Raw genomic sequence first — 19,609 nt, forward strand, 5'->3', positions numbered from 1 at the left:
GGTGATTCAGTTGGAGGCGTGCATGGCCACGCAGTCATGGGTGAACAGGGAGTACAGAAGGGGGCTGAGCACACACCCTTGTGTGGCCCCAGTGTTGAGGATCAACAATGTGGAGATGTTGTTTCCTACCTTCACCACCTCGGGGCGGCCTGTCAGGAAGTCCAGGACCCAGATGCACAGGGCGGGGTCAAGACCCAGGGACTCAAGCTTAATGATGAGTTTGGAGGGTACTCTAGTGTTGAATGCTGAGCTGTCGTCAATGAACAGCATTTTTACATTGGTATTCCTCTTGTCCAGATGGGATAGGGCAATGTGCAGTGTGATGGCGATTGCATCATCCATGGACCTCATAGGGCAGTTAGCAAATTGAAGTGGGTCTAGGGGGCCAGAGGTGATATGATCCCTGACTAGCCTCTCAAAGCACTTCATGATGACAGAAGTGAGTGCTACGGGGCGATAGTCATTTAGTTCAGTTTACTTTGCTTTCTTGGGTACAGGAACAATGGTGGACATCTTGAAGCATGTGGGGACAGCAGACTGGGCTAGGGAGAGATTAAATATGTCTGTAAATACTCCAGCCAGCTGGCTGGTCTGCGCATGCTCTGAGGACACGGCTAGGGATGCCACGCTTAAATGTCTTACATCGGCCACGGAGAAGGAGAGCCCAAAATCCGTGGTAGCGGCCACGTCGGTGGCACTGTGTTATCCTCAAAGCGGGCGAAGAAGGTGTTTAGCTTGTCCGGAAGCAAGACGTCGGTGTCTACGACGTGATTGTCTGTAGACTGTGCAATATAAGTCTCGTGTCTGAGTCGTTAAATTGCCCCTCCACTTTGTCTCTGTAATGACGTTTTGTCTGTAGACTCTGCCACATACGTCTGGTGTCTGAGCTGTTGAATTGTGACTCCACTTTGTCTCTGTAATGACGTTTAGCCTGTTTGATTGCCTTACGGAGGGAATAACTACACTTTCTATTCAACCATATTCCCAGTCACCTTGCAGTGGTTAAATACGGTGGTTCGCGCTTTCAGTTTTGCGCAAATGCTGCCATCTATCCACAGTTTCTGGTTAGGGAAGGTTTTAATAGTCACAGTGGGTACAACATCTCCTATACACTTCCTGATAAACTCAGTCACCGTATCAGTGTATTCGTCAATGTTATTCTTGGAGGCTACCTGGAACATATCCCAGTCTGCGTGATCAAAACAATCTTGAAGCGTGGATTCCGATTGGTCAGACCAGCGTTGAATAGACCTTAGCACGGGTACTTCCGGTTTGAGTTTCTGACTATAGAAAGGGAGGAGCAAAATCAAGTCGTGATCAGATTTGCCGAAGGGAGGGCGGACGAGGGTCTTGCAGGCTTCCCGGAAATTGGAGTAGCAGTGGTTGAGTGTTTTAACAGCGCGAGTACTACAGTCAATGTGTTGATAGAACTTAGGTAGCAATTTTCTCAAATTTGCTTTGTTAAAATCCCCAGCTACAATAATTGTCGCTTCTGGATATGTGGTTTCCAGTTTGCATAAAGTCCAGTGAAGTTTTTTGAGCATTATCAGATTGAATTTACAGACAGAGTGTGTCGCTCTCCGAGCGTACACTGCACGATTAACACCGGACACTGGCCGAGGAGTAGGGTTCATCTGAGCGTTCCTCATAACGGCCGTCAAGCACCCAAGCTAACTGGCTAAAGTTGGCTAGCTTGCTAGCTACTTCCAGACTCAAACAAAAGAACGTAGCGTTCCAGACGATTTACCTTTTTTTGCCCAAATTTACTGACACCGGTCATATTCAGCTGGTGTCGCGCGGTCTTAAATTCCTCAGTTAGTCTGCACTCTGGCACACACAGACGAGGGTGCTCTGAAATTATTCAGAGTAGATAGCATAGTTTGTAAATTCACTCTGCCTAACTAGTTGTTCAAATTCAGTATTTTTTGGGGGACTACCAAGAAATGTATTGTAAAATTATATTCATCATGCATTGGACTGCATCCATCTATTCTCCAACAATGCCTTACTGTAAATCATGGAATTTTGAGTCAAATAGAACCTATTTTTTTTAAACTCTTATGAAGTTTGTTTTAAACAAACTAGGGAATGTTATATTTTTGACTGATTTGATTGTATAATATCTGCAAAGTAGTTAAAACGCTGTCAGTTCCACTTGAAGTCAATATAACGCATGCATAGAGCCTTCGAAAACAACTCAAATGGCCTTTGTATTGCTGAGCGATTAACAGAAATGTAGGTTATTTCTAGTTGTTTTTAAACAACTAATTGACCGAAGTCGTGGTATCGGCTTGAGGGGGAATATACACGGCTGTGACTTTCACCAAAGATAATTTTCTTGGGAGGTAATACGGTCGGCATTTGATTGTGAGGTATTCTAAGTCTGGTGAACAAAAGGACTTGAGTTTCTGTATGTTGTCACAAACACACCATGAGTAGTTAATCGTGAAGCGTACAATCCCACCCTTCTTCTTCCCAGAGAGATATTTATTCCTGTCTGAGCGATGAACTGAGAACCCAGCTGGCTGTACGGACTCAGAAGGTATATCCCGAGAGAGCCGTGTTTCTGTGAAACAGAGTATGTTACAATCCCTGATGACTCTCTGGAAGGAAATCCTTGCCCTGAGCTCGTCAACTTTATTATCCAGAGCACCTCTCCTACGTCTGCAGTGATTTGGGTCAGCCTCTGAAATCAGTTCAATTGCTGAGGATCCGAATTGGGAAAGTCGTATTCCTGGTTTTAATGCTGGTAATGCTGGTAAGTTACCACCCCTCTGATATCCAGCTGCCTAGAGGGCCCTAGTAGAGCCTGCTGCCTAGAGGGCCTAGTGGAGCCAGCTAACGAGAGGGCCCTATAGGAGCCTGCTGCTGAGAGGGCCCTAGAGGAGACAGCTGCCTAGAGGGCCCTAGTGGAGCCTGCTGCTGAGAGGGCCCTAGTGGAGCCAGCTGCTGAGAGGGCCCTAGAGGAGACAACTGCCTAGAGGGCCCTAGTGGAGCCTGCTGCTGAGAGGGCCCTAGTGGAGCCAGCTGCTGAGAGGGCCCTAGAGGAGCCTGCTGCTGAGAGGGCCCTAGAGGAGCCAGCTGCTGAGAGGGCCCTAGAGGAGCCAGCTGCTGAGAGGCCCCTAGAGGAGACAGCTGCCTAGAGTGCCCTAGTGGAGACGGCAACTTCTGTAAGGTGTAAGTACTGTAGCTGAATTAGTCTGTAAGCTATTTTCTCTTCATTTATAGACTATTTTATATTTTATTTAGTTAGGTGTCTAGACTGACAGCCTGTACAGGTTCAGACCGATACACTCGTTTCTGTGTTGGTTTTTGTACTTAGTTAATCATTTATCATTTCAAACGGCTTTCTCCTTTGAAACTTTTGTGTGTTTAATGTTAACTGTTAATTTGTGATTGTTTTTATCACTTACTTTTTATCACTTACTTTATCACTTAAATCTTGCCAATTTAAGACTATTTGAATTGAATTGAACTGACAGAGAGACAGAGACAGCAGCAGAGCCAGAGAACTTTACCTCATGCTGTTGGACAATTTGAAGTTTAGGTGTACGTCCAGAGGGTCTTTCTCTGTGGAGGAGGATCGTGACAGGGACAGGCTGGTGACCTCACTCCCCAGACGACACCTCCTATCCAGCTCCAAACTGCTGTTATCCCACGTCTCCTCCCCCTCATACAGGGTCATGTACGTTATACTGGAACATATAGGTAATAATACAGGTTATTAACAGTTGTCCCATGTCTCCTCCCCCTCATACAGCAACATGTACGTTATACTGGAAACATAATACAAATTAATTAAATAATCAATACTGTAAATAGCATAGGCAACAACAGAAATCACTGGGAATGCACTCAGTAAGAGTGTATGGTGATGTGTATAGTGATGTGTAATAGTGTATGGTGATGTGTATAGTGATGTGTATGGTGATGTGTATAGTGATCAGTATAGTGATGTGTATAGTGTATGGTGATGTGTAATAGTGTAATAGTGTATGGTGATGTGTAATAGTGTATAGTGATGTGTATAGTGATGTGTATAGTGATGTGTATAGTGATGCGTATAGTGATGTGTAATGGTGTATAGTGATGTGTAATAGTGTAAGGTAATGTGTATAGTGATGTGTATAGTGATGTGTATAGTGATGTGTAATAGTGTATAGAGATGTGTATAGTGATGTGTATAGTGATGTGTATGGTGATGTGTATAGTGATGTGTATGGTGATGTGTATAGTGATGTGTATAGTGATGTGTAATAGTTTATGGTGATGTGTATAGTGATCTGTATAGTGATGTGTATAGTGATGTGTATAGCGATGTGTAATAGTGATGTGTATGGTTATGTGTATAGTGATGTGTATGGTGATGTGTATAGTGATGTGTATAGTGATGTGTAATAGTTTATGGTGATGTGTATAGTGATCTGTATAGTGATGTGTATAGTGATGTGTATAGTGTGTGGTGATGTGTAATAGTGTATAGTGATGTGTAATAGTGTATGGTGATGTGTATAGTGATGTGTATGGTGATGTGTATGGTGATGTGTATAGTGATCTGTATAGTGATGTGTATAGTGATGTGTATAGTGATGTGTATAGTGATGTGTATAGTGATGTGTAGAGTGATGTGTATAGTGATGTGTATAGTGATGTGTATAGTGATGTGTATAGTGATGTGTATGGTGATGTGTAATAGTGATGTGTAATAGTGATGTGCAATAGTGATGTGTAATAGTGATGTGTATAGTGATGTGTATAGTGATGTGTATGGTGATGTGTATAGTGATGTGTATAGTGATGTGTATAGTGATGTGTAATAGTGTATGGTGATGTGTATAGTGATGTGTATAGTGATGTGTATAGTGATGTGTATAGTGATGTGTAATAGTGTATGGTGATGTGTATAGTGATGTGTATAGTGATGTGTATAGTGATGTGTAAAGTGATGTGTAATAGTGTATGGTGATGTGTATAGTGATCTGTATAGTGATGTGTAATAGTGATGTGTATAGTGATGTTTATAGTGATGTGTATGGTGATGGGTATGGTGATGTGTATAGTGATGTGTATAGTGATGTGTATGGTGATGTGTATAGTGATGTGTATAGTGTTACGTATAGTGATGTGTAATAGTGTATGGTGATGTGTATAGTGATGTGTATAGTGATGTGTATAGTGATGTGTATGGTGATGTGTATAGTGATGTGTATAGTGATGTGTAATAGTGTATAGTGATGTGTATAGTGATGTGTATAGTGATGTGTATAGTGATGTGTATAGTGATCTGTATAGTTATCTGTATAGTGATGTGTATAGTGATGTGTATAGTGATGTGTATGGTGATGTGTATGGTGATGTGTATAGTGATGTGTAGAGTGATGTGTATAGTGATGTGTATAGTGATGTGTATGGTGATGTGTAATAGTGATGTGTAATAGTGATGTGTAATAGTGATGTGTAATAGTGATGTGTATAGTGATGTGTGTAGTGATGTGTATGGTGATGTGTATAGTGATGTGTATGGTGATGTGTATAGTGATGTGTATAGTGATGTGTATAGTGATGTGTAATAGTGTATGGTGATGTGTATAGTGATGTGTATAGTGATGTGTATAGTGATGTGTATAGTGATGTGTAGAGTGATGTGTATAGTGATGTGTATAGTGATGTGTATAGTGATGTGTATAGTGATGTGTATGGTGATGTGTAATAGTGATGTGTAATAGTGATGTGTAATAGTGATGTGTAATAGTGTATGGTGATGTGTATAGCATTTTGTTTTACCCATGGTATATGGTCTGAAATACCACAGCTGTCAGCCAATAAACATTCATTTCACCCAGTTTATAATGATGTGTATAATGATGTATATAGTGATGTGTGTTGTGTATATTGATGTGTATAATGATGTGTATAGTGATGTGTGTTGTGTATATTGATGTGTATAATGATGTGTATAGTGATGTGTGTTGTGTATATTGATGTGTATAATGATGTGTATAGTGATGTGTGTTGTGTATATTGATGTGTATAATGATGTATATAGTGATGTGTGTTGTGTATATTGATGTGTATAATGATGTGTATAGTGATGTGTGTTGTGTATATTGATGTGTATAATGATGTGTATAGTGATGTGTGTTGTGTATATTGATGTGTATAATGATGTGTATAGTGATGTGTGTTGTGTATATTGATGTGTATAATGATGTGTATAGTGATGTGTGTTGTGTATATTGATGTGTATAATGATGTGTATAGTGATGTATATATTGATGTGTATAATGATGTGTATAGTGATGTGTGTTGTGTATATTGATGTGTATAATGATGTGTATAGTGATGTGTATAATGATGTATATATTGATGTGTATAATGATGTGTATAGTGATGTGTGTTGTGTATATTGATGTGTATAATGATGTGTATAGTGATGTGTATAATGATGTATATAGTGATGTGTATAATGATGTGTATAATGATGTGTATAGTGATGTGTATAGTGATGTGTATAATGATGTGTATAGTGATGTGTATAATGATGTATATAGTGATGTGTATAATGATGTGTATAATGATGTGTATAGTGATGTGTATAGTGATGTGTATAATGATGTGTATAGTGATGTGTATAATGATGTATATAGTGATGTGTATAATGATGTGTATAATGATGTGTATAGTGATGTGTATAGTGATGTGTATAATGATGTGTATAATGATGTGTATAGTGATGTATATAGTGATGTGTATAATGATGTGTATAATGATGTGTATAGTGATGTGTATAGTGATGTGTATAATGATGTGTATAATGATGTGTATAGTGATGTGTATAATGATGTATATAGTGATGTGTATAATGATGTGTATAATGATGTGTATAGTGATGTGTATAATGATGTGTATAATGATGTGTATAGTGATGTGTATAATGATGTGTATAGTGATGTGTATAGTGATGTGTATAATGATGTGTATAATGATGTGTATAGTGATGTGTATAGTGATGTGTATAGTGATGTGTATAATGATGTGTATAGTGATGTGTATAGTGATGTGTAATAGTGTATAGTGATGTGTATAGTGATGTGTATAATGATGTGTATAATGATGTGTATAGTGATGTATATAGTGATGTGTATAATGATGTGTATAATGATGTGTATAGTGATGTGTATAGTGATGTGTATAATGATGTGTATAATGATGTGTATAGTGATGTGTATAATGATGTATATAGTGATGTGTATAATGATGTGTATAATGATGTGTATAGTGATGTGTATAATGATGTGTATAATGATGTGTATAGTGATGTGTATAATGATGTGTATAGTGATGTGTATAGTGATGTGTATAATGATGTGTATAATGATGTATATAGTGATGTGTATAGTGATGTGTATAGTGATGTGTATAGTGATGTGTATAGTGATGTGTATAGTGATGTGTATAGTGATGTGTATAGTGATGTGTATAATGATGTGTATAGTGATGTGTATAGTGATGTGTATAGTGATGTGTATAATGATGTGTATAGTGATGTGTATAGTGATGTGTATAGTGATGTGTATAATGATGTGTATAATGATGTGTATAGTGATGTGTATAATGATGTGTATAGTGATGTGTATAGTGATGTGTATAGTGATGTGTATAATGATGTGTATAGTGATGTGTATAGTGATGTGTATAGTGATGTGTATAATGATGTGTATAGTGATGTGTATAGTGATGTGTATAATGATGTGTATAGTGATGTGTATAGTGATGTGTATAGTGATGTGTATAATGATGTGTATAATGATGTGTATAGTGATGTGTATAGTGATGTGTATAATGATGTGTATAATGATGTGTATAGTGATGTGTGTTGTGTATATTATTATATATTATTTATTTGACATTTTGATGTCTAATTTTTAGATTTGACGGCTGTTGCAGCTGAGAACGAAACGTGTATGGACACAATGAGAGGGACTTAATACCATGGAGACAACCATTGTTATTTATCATGTACCTGGGAGCTTTTTCACTCCTTCAGCATGTTCAGTGCCTTTGGAAAGTATTCAAACCCCTTGAGCTTTTCCACATTTTGTTACATTACTGCCTTGTTCTAAAATGGATTAAATATGTTTTCCCCTCATCAATCTACACACAGTACTTAGTACTTTGTTGAAGCACCTTTGGCAGCGATTACCGCCTAGAGAATTCTTGGGTATGACGCTACAAGCTTGGCACACTTGCATTTGGGGACTTTCCCCCATTCTTCTCTGCAGATCCTCTCAAGCTCTGTCAGGTTGGATGGGAAGCGTCGCTGCACAGCTATTTAAATCTGGGCTGGGCCACTCAAGGACATTCAGAGACTTGTCCCGAACCCACTCCTGTGTTTTCTTGGCTGTGTGTTTAGGGTTGTTGTCCTGTTTGAAGATTAACCTTTACCCCCAGTCTGAGGTCCTGAGCGCTCTGGAGCAGGTTTGCTCTCTGTACTTTGCTCCATTCATCTTTCCCTTGACCCTGACTCGTCTCCAAGTCCCTGCCTCTGAAAAACATCCTCACAGCAGGATGCTAACACCACCATGCTTCACCGTAGGGATGGTGGCAGGTTTCCTCCAGACGTGATGCTTGGCATTCAGGCCAAATAGTTAAGTTTCATCAGACCAGAGAATCTTGTTTCTCATGGTCAGAGTACTTTAGGTGCCTTTTGGCAAACTCCAAGAGGGTGGTCATGTGCTTTTTACTGAGGAGTGGCTTCCATCTGGCCACTCTACCATAAAGGCCTGATTGGTGGAGTGCTGCAGAGATGGTTGTCCTACTGTAAGGTTCTCCCATCTCCACAGAGGAACGCTGGAGCTGTCAGAGTGACCATCAGGTTCTTGGTCACCTCCCTGACCAAGACCCCTCTCCCCAGATTGCTCAGTTTGGCCGGGCGGCCAGCTCTAGGAAGAGTCTTGGTGGTTCCAAACTTCTTCCATTTAAGAATTATGGAGGCCTGGGTTCGAGCCAAGGCTCTGTCGCAGCCGGCCACGACCAGGAGGCTCATGGGGCGGCGCACAATTGGCCCAGCGTCGTCCGGGTTAGGGAGGGTTTGACCGGCAGGAATATCCTTGTCTCATCGCGCACTAGCGACAGGTGGCAGGTCGGGCGCAGTGCACGCTGATACGGTAGCCAGGTGTACGGTGTTACCTCCGACACATTGGTGCGGCTGGCTTCCGGGTTGGATGGGCAGTGCGGCTGGGCTGGGTTGGGTTGTGTTTCGGAGAACGCACGGCTCTCAACCTTCACCTCTCCCGAGTCTGTATGGGAGTTTCAGTGATGAGACAAGACTGTAACTACCAATTGGATACCACAAAATTGGGGAGAAAAAAGGGCTGACATTTTTTTTTTATAATAATAATTTAAAAGAATGATGGATGCCACTGTGTTCTTGAGGACCTTCAATGCTGCAGAAATGTTTTGGGACCCTTCCCCAGATCTGTACCTCGACACAATCCTGTCTCGGAGCTCTACAGACAATTATTTCGACCTCATGGCCTGGTTCTTGCTCTGACATGCACTGTCAACTGTGGAACCTTATATAGACAGGTGTGTGCCTTTCTAAATCATGTCCAATCAATTGATTTTTACCACAGATGGACTCTAATCAAGTTGTAGAAACATCTGAAGGATGATTAATTTCGAGTCTCATACCAAAGGGTCTGAACACTTATCTAAATAAGGTAGTTCTGGTTTTAATATTAATACATTTGCAAAAATGTCACTAAAAAAAACTGTTTTTGCCTTGTCATTAAGGGGTAGTGTGTATAGATTGATGAGGAAAATGATTTATTTAGTCAATTTTAGAATAAGGATAAATGTGGAAAAAGTCAAGGGGTCTGAATACTTTCCAAATGCACCGCACATGTACGGAGTAAGCTCCATTCATCTGCACTGTATCTAGCCACCATGATATCAGCAGTCCTCTGCAATCACAAAGAGGAACATTTAGCACTTATATCACCTAGGAGTTGAATATCACCTAGGAGTTGAATATCACTTAGGAGTTGAATATCACCTAGGAGTTGAATATCACCTAGGAGTTGAATATCACTTAGGAGTTGAATATCACCTAGGAGTTGAATATCACCTAGGAGTTGAATATCACCTAGGAGTTGAATATCACCTAGGAGTTGAATATCACCTAGGAGTTGAATATCACTTAGGAGTTGAATATCACCTAGGAGTTGAATATCACTTAGGAGTTGAATATCACCTAGGAGTTGAATATCACTTAGGAGTTGAATATCACCTAGGAGTTGAATATCACTTAGGAGTTGAATATCACCTAGGAGTTGAATATCACCTAGGAGTTGAATATCACTTAGGAGTTGAATATCACCTAGGAGTTGAATAGAAGCTGGGTCTTTTAGGAGAACAAGATTAGGTATTTATCTCCATTTGTAAAATGTATGCATGTGCACATCAATTGTATACAATTCAACATACGTAGCTTGCTACAAACCTGCTGTGATATCAAAGGCTCTTTCTGAGAAACAACAAAACCTAACTTACCTGTCATCTTGGGAGAACCTGATGAGGGGAGATCTCTCTGTGTGGTTGGACCCCGTCTGGTTGGTGTTTCCCTTCAGAAAGTTGACCATACTGAAGCTCTGTCTGGAGAACCAATACAAAACATAGAGTCAACTGAAGGGAACAAACAAATTCTAAGTTTAAACCGTCAGTTTGATGCTCAGACTTTAATCAGAAAAGTGAAAACAGTGCAGCCTGTGTGGTGAACTTTAACCTGTCTGTCACATGGGAGGTCCGGGAATTGGCCCCATATAGCACAAGTCATAAGCAGTGGCAAAATGTATAGACTTGCAGGAAATTAGCATGGTGAGCTATAGAAAACAACATTCTCATAAAAACAGCATGGTGAGCTATAAAAAACAACATCCTCATAAAAACAGCATGATGAGCTATAGAAAACAACATTCTCATAAAAACAGCATGGTGAGCTATAAAAAACAACATTCTCTGTCATCCTCATAAAAACAGCATGGTGAGCTATAGAAAACAACATTCTCTGTCATCCTCATAAAAACAGCATGGTGAGCTATAGAAAACAACATTCTCTGTCATCCTCATAAAAACAGCATGGTGAGCTATAGAAAACAACATTCTCTGTCATCCTCGTAAAAACAGCATGGTGAGCTATAAAAAACAACATTCTCTGTCATCCTCATAAAAACAGCATGGTGAGCTATAAAAAACAACATTCTCATAAAAACAGCATGGTGAGCTATAAAAAACAACATTCTCATAAAAACAGCATGGTGAGCTATAAAAAACAACATTCTCATAAAAACAGCATGATGAGCTATAGAAAACAACATCCTCATAAAAACAGCATGGTGAGCTATAAAAAACAACATTCTCTGTCATCCTCATAAAAACAGCATGGTGAGCTATAGAAAACAACATCCTCATAAAAACAGCATGGTGAGCTATAGAAAACAACATTCTCTGTCATCCTCATAAAAACAGGATGGTGAGCTATAGAAAACAACATTCTCTGTCATCCTCATAAAAACAGCATGGTGAGCTATAGAAAACAACATCCTCATAAAAGCAGCATGGTGAGCTATAGAAAACAACATTCTCTGCCCCGAGGAGAAGCAGCATGGTGAGCTATAGGAAACAACATTCTCTGCCCCGAGGAGAAGCAGCATGGTGAGCTATAGAAAACAACATTCTCTGCCCCGAGGAGAAGCAGCATGGTGAGCTATAGAAAACAACATTCTCTGCCCGAGGAGAAGCAGCATGGTGAGCTATAGAAAACAACATTCTCTGCCCCGAGGAGAAGCAGCATGGTGAGCTATAGAAAACAACATTCTCTGCCCTGAGGAGAAGCAGCATGGTGAGCTATAGAAAACAACATTCTCTGCCCCGAGGAGAAGCAGCACGGTGAGCTATAGAAAACAACATTCTCTGCCCCGAGGAGAAGCAGCATGGTGAGCTATAGGAAACAACATTCTCTGCCCCGAGGAGAAGCAGCATGGTGAGCTATAGAAAACAACATTCTCTGCCCCGAGGAGAAGCAGCATGGTGAGCTATAGAAAACAACATTCTCTGCCCCGAGGCGAAGCAGCATGGTGAGCTATAGAAAACAACATTCTCTGCCCTGAGGAGAAGCAGCATGGTGAGCTATAGAAAATAACATTCCCTGCCCCGAGGAGAAGCAGCATGGTGAGCTATAGAAAACAACATTCTCTGCCCCGAGGAGAAGCAGCATGGTGAGCTATAGAAAACAACATTCTCTGCCCCGAGGAGAAGCAGCATGGTGAGCTATAGAAAACAACATTCTCTGCCCCGAGGAGAAGCAGCATGGTGAGCTATAGAAAACAACTTTCTCTGCCCCGAGGAAAAACAGCATGGTGAGCTATAGAAAACAACATTCTCTGCCCCGAGGAAAAACAGCATGGTGAGCTATAGAAAACAACATTCTCTGCCCCGAGGAAAAGCAGCATGGTGAGCTATAGAAAACAACATTCTCTGCCCCGAGGAGAAGCAGCATGGTGAGCTATAGAAAACAACATTCTCTGCCCCGAGGAGAAGCAGCATGGTGAGCTATAGAAAACAACATTCCCTGCCCCGAGGAGAAGCAGCATGGTGAGCTATAGAAAACAACATTCTCTGCCCCGAGGAGAAGCAGCATGGTGAGCTATAGAAAACAACATTCTCTGCCCCGAGGAGAAGCAGCATGGTAAGCTATAGAAAACAACATTCTCTGCCCCGAGGAGAAGCAGCATGGTGAGCTATAGAAAACAACATTCTCTGCCCCGAGGAGAAGCAGCATGGTGAGCTATAGAAAACAACATTCTCTGCCCCGAGGAGAAGCAGCATGGTGAGCTATAGAAAACAACATTCTCTGCCCCGAGGAGAAGCAGCATGGTGAGCTATAGAAAACAACATTCTCTGCCCCGAGGAGAAGCAGCATGGTGAGCTATAGAAAACAACATTCTCTGCCCCGAGGAGAAGCAGCATGGTGAGCTATAGAAAACAACATTCTCTGCCCCGAGGAGAAGCAGCATGGTGAGCTATAGAAAACAACATTCTCTGCTCCGAGGAGAAGCAGCATGGTGAGATAACTGAAGCTGTAGAAACGCGGGAAAATATCTTTAAAATGAAACATATATATATTAGCACGTCCCTCGCCCTCCTCAGCGCAGCCTCTTAGATGGCCGGGAGCTGGGTCCCAGTGATGTACTGGGCTGTCTGCATCACCACCTGGTATAGATGTCCTGGATGGCAGGGAGCTGGGACCCAGTGATGTACTGGGCTGTCTGCATCACCACCTGGTATAGAGGTCCTGGATGGCAGGGAGCTGGGCCCCAGTGATGTACTGGGCTGTCCTCACCACCCTCTGATATAGAGGTCCTGGATGGCAGGGAGCTGGGCCCCAGTGATGTACTGGGCTGTCCTCACCACCCTCTGATATAGAGGTCCTGGATGGCAGGGAGCTGGGCCCCAGTGATGTACTGGGCTGTCCTCACCACCACCTGGTATAGAGGTCCTGGATGGCAGGGAGCTGGGCCCCAGTGATGTACTGGGCTGTCCTCACCACCACCTGGTATAGAGGTCCTGGATGGCAGGGAGCTGGGCCCCAGTGATGTACTGGGCTGTCTGCATCACCACCTTGTAAAGAGGTTCTGGATGGCAGGGAGCTGGGTCCCAGTGATGTACTGGGCTGTCCGCACCACCCTCTGATATAGAGGTCTTGGATGGCAGGGAGCTGGGTCCCAGTGATGTACTGGGCTGTCCGCACCACCCTCTGATATAGAGGTCCTGGATGGCAGGGAGCTGGGTCCCAGTGATGTACTGGGCTCTCTGCATCACCATCTGGTATAGAGGTCCTGGATGGCAGGGAGCTGGGCCCCAGTGATGTACTGGGCTGTCCTCACCACCACCTGGTATAGAGGTCCTGGATGGCAGGGAGCTGGGCCCCAGTGATGTACTGGGCTGTCCTCACCACCCTCTGATATAGAGGTTCTGGATGGCAGGGAGCTGGGCCCCAGTGATGTACTGGGCTGTCTGCATCACCACCTGGTATAGAGGTTCTGGATGGCAGGGAGCTGGGTCCCAGTGATGTACTGGGCTGTCCGCACCACCCTCTGATATAGAGGTCCTGGATGGCAGGGAGCTGGGTCCCAGTGATGTACTGGGCTGTCCGCACCACCCTCTGATATAGAGGTCCTGGATGGCAGGGAGCTGGGTCCCAGTGATGTACTGGGCTGTCCGCACCACCCTCTGATATAGAGGTCCTGGATGGCAGGGAGCTGGGCCCCAGTGATGTATTGGGCTGTCCTCACCACCCTCTGATATAGAGGTCCTGGATGGCAGGGAGCTGGGCCCCAGTGATGTACTGGGCTGTCTGCATCACCACCTTGTATAGAGGTTCTGGATGTCAGGGAGCTGGGCCCCAGTGATGTACTGGGCTGTCCGCACCACCCTCTGATATAGAGGTCCTGGATGGCAGGGAGCTGGGCCCCAGTGTTGTATTGGGCTCTCTGCATCACCACCCTCTGATATAGAGGTCCTGGATGGCAGGGAGCTGGGCCCCAGTGATGTACTGGGCTCTCTGCATCACCACCTGATATAGAGGTCCTGGATAGCAGGGAGCTGGGCCCCAGTGATGTACTGGGCTGTCTGCATCACCACCTGGTATAGAGGTCCTGGATGGCAGAGAGCTGGGCCCCAGTGATGTACTGGGCTGTCCTCACCACCACCTGGTATAGAGGTCCTGGATGGCAGGGAGCTGGGCCCCAGTGATGTTCGGGGCTCTCTGAATCACCACCTGGTATAGAGGTTCTGGATGTCAGGGAGCTGGGCCCCAGTGATGTATTGGGCTGTCCTCACCACCCTCTGATATAGAGGTCCTGGATGGCAGGGAGCTGGGCCCCAGTGATGTATTGGGCTCTCTGCATCACCACCCTCTGATATAGAGGTCCTGGAAGGCAGGGAGCTGGGCCCCAGTGATGTACTGGGCTCTCTGCATCACCACCTGGTATAGAGGTCCTGGATGGCAGGGAGCTGGGCCCCAGTGATGTACTGGGCTGTCCTCACCACCCTCTGATATAGAGGTCCTGGATGGCAGGGAGCTGGGCCCCAGTGATGTACTGGGCTGTCCTCACCACCCTCTGATATAGAGGTCCTGGATGGCAGGGAGCTGGGCCCCAGTGATGTACTGGGCTGTCCTCAACACCACCTGGTATAGAGGTCCTGGATGGCAGGGAGCTGGGCCCCAGTGATGTACTGGGCTGTCCTCACCACCACCTGGTATAGAGGTCCTGGATGGCAGGGAGCTGGGCCCCAGTGATGTACTGGGCTGTCTGCATCACCACCTTGTAAAGAGGTTCTGGATGGCAGGGAGCTGGGTCCCAGTGATGTACTGGGCTGTCCGCACCACCCTCTGATATAGAGGTCTTGGATGGCAGGGAGCTGGGTCCCAGTGATGTACTGGGCTGTCCGCACCACCCTCTGATATAGAGGTCCTGGATGGCAGGGAGCTGGGTCCCAGTGATGTACTGGGCTCTCTGCATCACCACCTGGTATAGAGGTCCTGGATGGCAGGGAGCTGGGCCCCAGTGATGTACTGGGCTGTCCTCACCACCACCTGGTATAGAGGTCCTGGATGGCAGGGAGCTGGGCCCCAGTGATGTACTGGGCTGTCCTCACCACCCTCTGATATAGAGGTTCTGGATGGCAGGGAGCTGGGCCCCAGTGATGTACTGGGCTGTCTGCATCACCACCTGGTATAGAGGTTCTGGATGGCAGGGAGCTGGGTCCCAGTGATGTACTGGGCTGTCCGCACCACCCTCTGATATAGAGGTCCTGGATGGCAGGGAGCTGGGTCCCAGTGATGTACTGGGCTGTCCGCACCACCCTCTGATATAGAGGTCCTGGATGGCAGGGAGCTGGGTCCCAGTGATGTACTGGGCTGTCCGCACCACCCTCTGATATAGAGGTCCTGGATGGCAGGGAGCTGGGCCCCAGTGATGTATTGGGCTGTCCTCACCACCCTCTGATATAGAGGTCCTGGATGGCAGGGAGCTGGGCCCCAGTGATGTACTGGGCTGTCTGCATCACCACCTTGTATAGAGGTTCTGGATGTCAGGGAGCTGGGCCCCAGTGATGTACTGGGCTGTCCGCACCACCCTCTGATATAGAGGTCCTGGATGGCAGGGAGCTGGGCCCCAGTGTTGTATTGGGCTCTCTGCATCACCACCCTCTGATATAGAGGTCCTGGATGGCAGGGAGCTGGGCCCCAGTGATGTACTGGGCTCTCTGCATCACCACCTGATATAGAGGTCCTGGATAGCAGGGAGCTGGGCCCCAGTGATGTACTGGGCTGTCTGCATCACCACCTGGTATAGAGGTCCTGGATGGCAGAGAGCTGGGCCCCAGTGATGTACTGGGCTGTCCTCACCACCACCTGGTATAGAGGTCCTGGATGGCAGGGAGCTGGGCCCCAGTGATGTATTGGGCTGTCCTCACCACCCTCTGATATAGAGGTCCTGGATGGCAGGGAGCTGGGCCCCAGTGATGTTCGGGGCTCTCTGAATCACCACCTGGTATAGAGGTTCTGGATGTCAGGGAGCTGGGCCCCAGTGATGTATTGGGCTGTCCTCACCACCCTCTGATATAGAGGTCCTGGATGGCAGGGAGCTGGGCCCCAGTGATGTATTGGGCTCTCTGCATCACCACCCTCTGATATAGAGGTCCTGGAAGGCAGGGAGCTGGGCCCCAGTGATGTACTGGGCTCTCTGCATCACCACCTGGTATAGAGGTCCTGGATGGCAGGGAGCTGGGCCCCAGTGATGTACTGGGCTGTCTGCATCACCACCCTCTGATATAGAGGTCCTGGATGGCAGGGAGCTGGGTCCCAGTGATGTACTGGGCTGTCTGCATCACCACCTGGTATAGAGGTCCTGGATGGCAGGGAGCTGGGCCCCAGTGATGTACTGGGCTGTCTGCATCACCATCTTGTAAAGAGGTTCTGGATGGCAGGGAGCTGGGTCCCAGTGATGTACTGGGCTGTCCGCACCACCCTCTGATATAGAGGTCTTGGATGGCAGGGAGCAGGGTCCCAGTGATGTATTGGGCTCTCTGCATCACCACCCTCTGATATAGAGGTCCTGGATGGCAGGGAGCTGGGCCCCAGTGATGTACTGGGCTCTCTGCATCACCACCTGGTATAGAGGTTCTGGATGTCAGGGAGCTGGGCCCCAGTGATGTATTGGGCTGTCCTCACCACCCTCTGATATAGAGGTCCTGGATGGCAGGGAGCTGGGCCCCAGTGATGTATTGGGCTCTCTGCATCACCACCCTCTGATATAGAGGTCCTGGATGGCAGGGAGCTGGGCCCCAGTGATGTACTGGGCTGTCCTCACCACCCTCTGATATAGAGGTCCTGGATGGCAGGGAGCTGGGCCCCAGTGATGTACTGGGCTGTCCTCACCACCACCTGGTATAGAGGTCCTGGATGGCAGAGAGCTGGGCCCCAGTGATGTACTGGGCTGTCCTCACCACCCTCTGATATAGAGGTCCTGGATGGCAGGGAGCTGGGCCCCAGTGATGTACTGGGCTGTCCTCACCACCACCTGGTATAGAGGTCCTGGATGGCATGGAGCTGGGCCCCAGTGATGTACTGGGCTGTCCTCACCACCCTCTGATATAGAGGTCCTGGATGGCAGGGAGCTGGGCCCCAGTGATGTACTGGGCTGTCCTCACCACCACCTGGTATAGAGGTCCTGGATGGCAGGGAGCTGGGCCCCAGTGATGTACTGGGCTGTCCTCACCACCCTCTGATATAGAGGTCCTGGATGGCAGGGAGCTGGGCCCCAGTGATGTACTGGGCTGTCCTCACCACCACCTGGTATAGAGGTCCTGGATGGCAGGGAGCTGGGCCCCAGTGATGTACTGGGCTGTCCTCACCACCCTCTGATATAGAGGTCCTGGATGGCAGGGAGCTGGGCCCCAGTGATGTACTGGGCTGTCCTCACCACCACCTGGTATAGAGGTCCTGGATGGCAGGGAGCTGGGCCCCAGTGATGTACTGGGCTGTCCTCACCACCCTCTGATATAGAGGTCCTGGATGGCAGGGAGCTGGGCCGCAGTGATGTACTGGGCTGTCCTCACCACCCTCTGATATAGAGGTCCTGGATGGCAGGGAGCTGGGCCCCAGTGATGTACTGGGCTGTCCTCACCACCACCTGGTATAGAGGTCCTGGATGGCAGGGAGCTGGGCCCCAGTGATGTACTGGGCTGTCCTCACCACCACCTGGTATAGAGGTCCTGGATGGCAGGGAGCTGGGCCCCAGTGATGTACTGGGCTGTCTGCATCACCACCTTGTAAAGAGGTTCTGGATGGCAGGGAGCTGGGTCCCAGTGATGTACTGGGCTGTCCGCACCACCCTCTGATATAGAGGTCTTGGATGGCAGGGAGCTGGGTCCCAGTGATGTACTGGGCTGTCCGCACCACCCTCTGATATAGAGGTCCTGGATGGCAGGGAGCTGGGTCCCAGTGATGTACTGGGCTCTCTGCATCACCACCTGGTATAGAGGTCCTGGATGGCAGGGAGCTGGGCCCCAGTGATGTACTGGGCTGTCCTCACCACCACCTGGTATAGAGGTCCTGGATGGCAGGGAGCTGGGCCCCAGTGATGTACTGGGCTGTCCTCACCACCCTCTGATATAGAGGTTCTGGATGGCAGGGAGCTGGGCCCCAGTGATGTACTGGGCTGTCTGCATCACCACCTGGTATAGAGGTTCTGGATGGCAGGGAGCTGGGTCCCAGTGATGTACTGGGCTGTCCGCACCACCCTCTGATATAGAGGTCCTGGATGGCAGGGAGCTGGGTCCCAGTGATGTACTGGGCTGTCCGCACCACCCTCTGATATAGAGGTCCTGGATGGCAGGGAGCTGGGTCCCAGTGATGTACTGGGCTGTCCGCACCACCCTCTGATATAGAGGTCCTGGATGGCAGAGAGCTGGGCCCCAGTGATGTACTTGGCTGTCCTCACCACCACCTGGTATAGAGGTCCTGGATGGCAGGGAGCTGGGCCCCAGTGATGTATTGGGCTGTCCTCACCACCCTCTGATATAGAGGTCCTGGATGGCAGGGAGCTGGGCCCCAGTGATGTTCGGGGCTCTCTGAATCACCACCTGGTATAGAGGTTCTGGATGTCAGGGAGCTGGGCCCCAGTGATGTATTGGGCTGTCCTCACCACCCTCTGATATAGAGGTCCTGGATGGCAGGGAGCTGGGCCCCAGTGATGTATTGGGCTCTCTGCATCACCACCCTCTGATATAGAGGTCCTGGATGGCAGGGAGCTGGGCCCCAGTGACGTACTGGGCTCTCTGCATCACCACCTGGTATAGAGGTCCTGGATGGCAGGGAGCTGGGCCCCAGTGATGTACTGGGCTGTCTGCATCACCACCTGGTATAGAGGTCCTGGATGGCAGGGAGCTGGGTCCCAGTGATGTACTGGGCTGTCTGCATCACCACCTGGTATAGAGGTCCTGGATGGCAGGGAGCTGGGCCCCAGTGATGTACTGGGCTGTC

The 19,609-nt window shown here is 46.9% G+C and overlaps 1 protein-coding gene across 2 annotated transcripts in view; it reads right to left on the reverse strand.

Annotated features, from left to right (window-relative positions):
* Window positions 1-19,609, reverse strand: part of oca2 (oculocutaneous albinism II) — a 196,412-nt gene that overhangs the window by 142,649 nt on the left and 34,154 nt on the right. For both annotated transcript variants that reach the window (XM_036978983.2, XM_090236498.1), the window contains exons 3-4: window positions 10,555-10,656; window positions 3,519-3,695 (exon numbers count right to left, since the gene is read on the reverse strand). In XM_036978983.2, the coding sequence (XP_036834878.2) occupies window positions 3,519-3,695; window positions 10,555-10,656 (279 nt within the window). The remainder of the gene's footprint in view (window positions 1-3,518; window positions 3,696-10,554; window positions 10,657-19,609) is intronic.

The sequence above is a fragment of the Oncorhynchus mykiss genome, chromosome 5 (assembly GCF_057628025.1).
Source record: "Oncorhynchus mykiss isolate SJ-2025 chromosome 5, ASM5762802v1, whole genome shotgun sequence".
Lineage (NCBI taxonomy): Eukaryota > Metazoa > Chordata > Actinopteri > Salmoniformes > Salmonidae > Oncorhynchus > Oncorhynchus mykiss.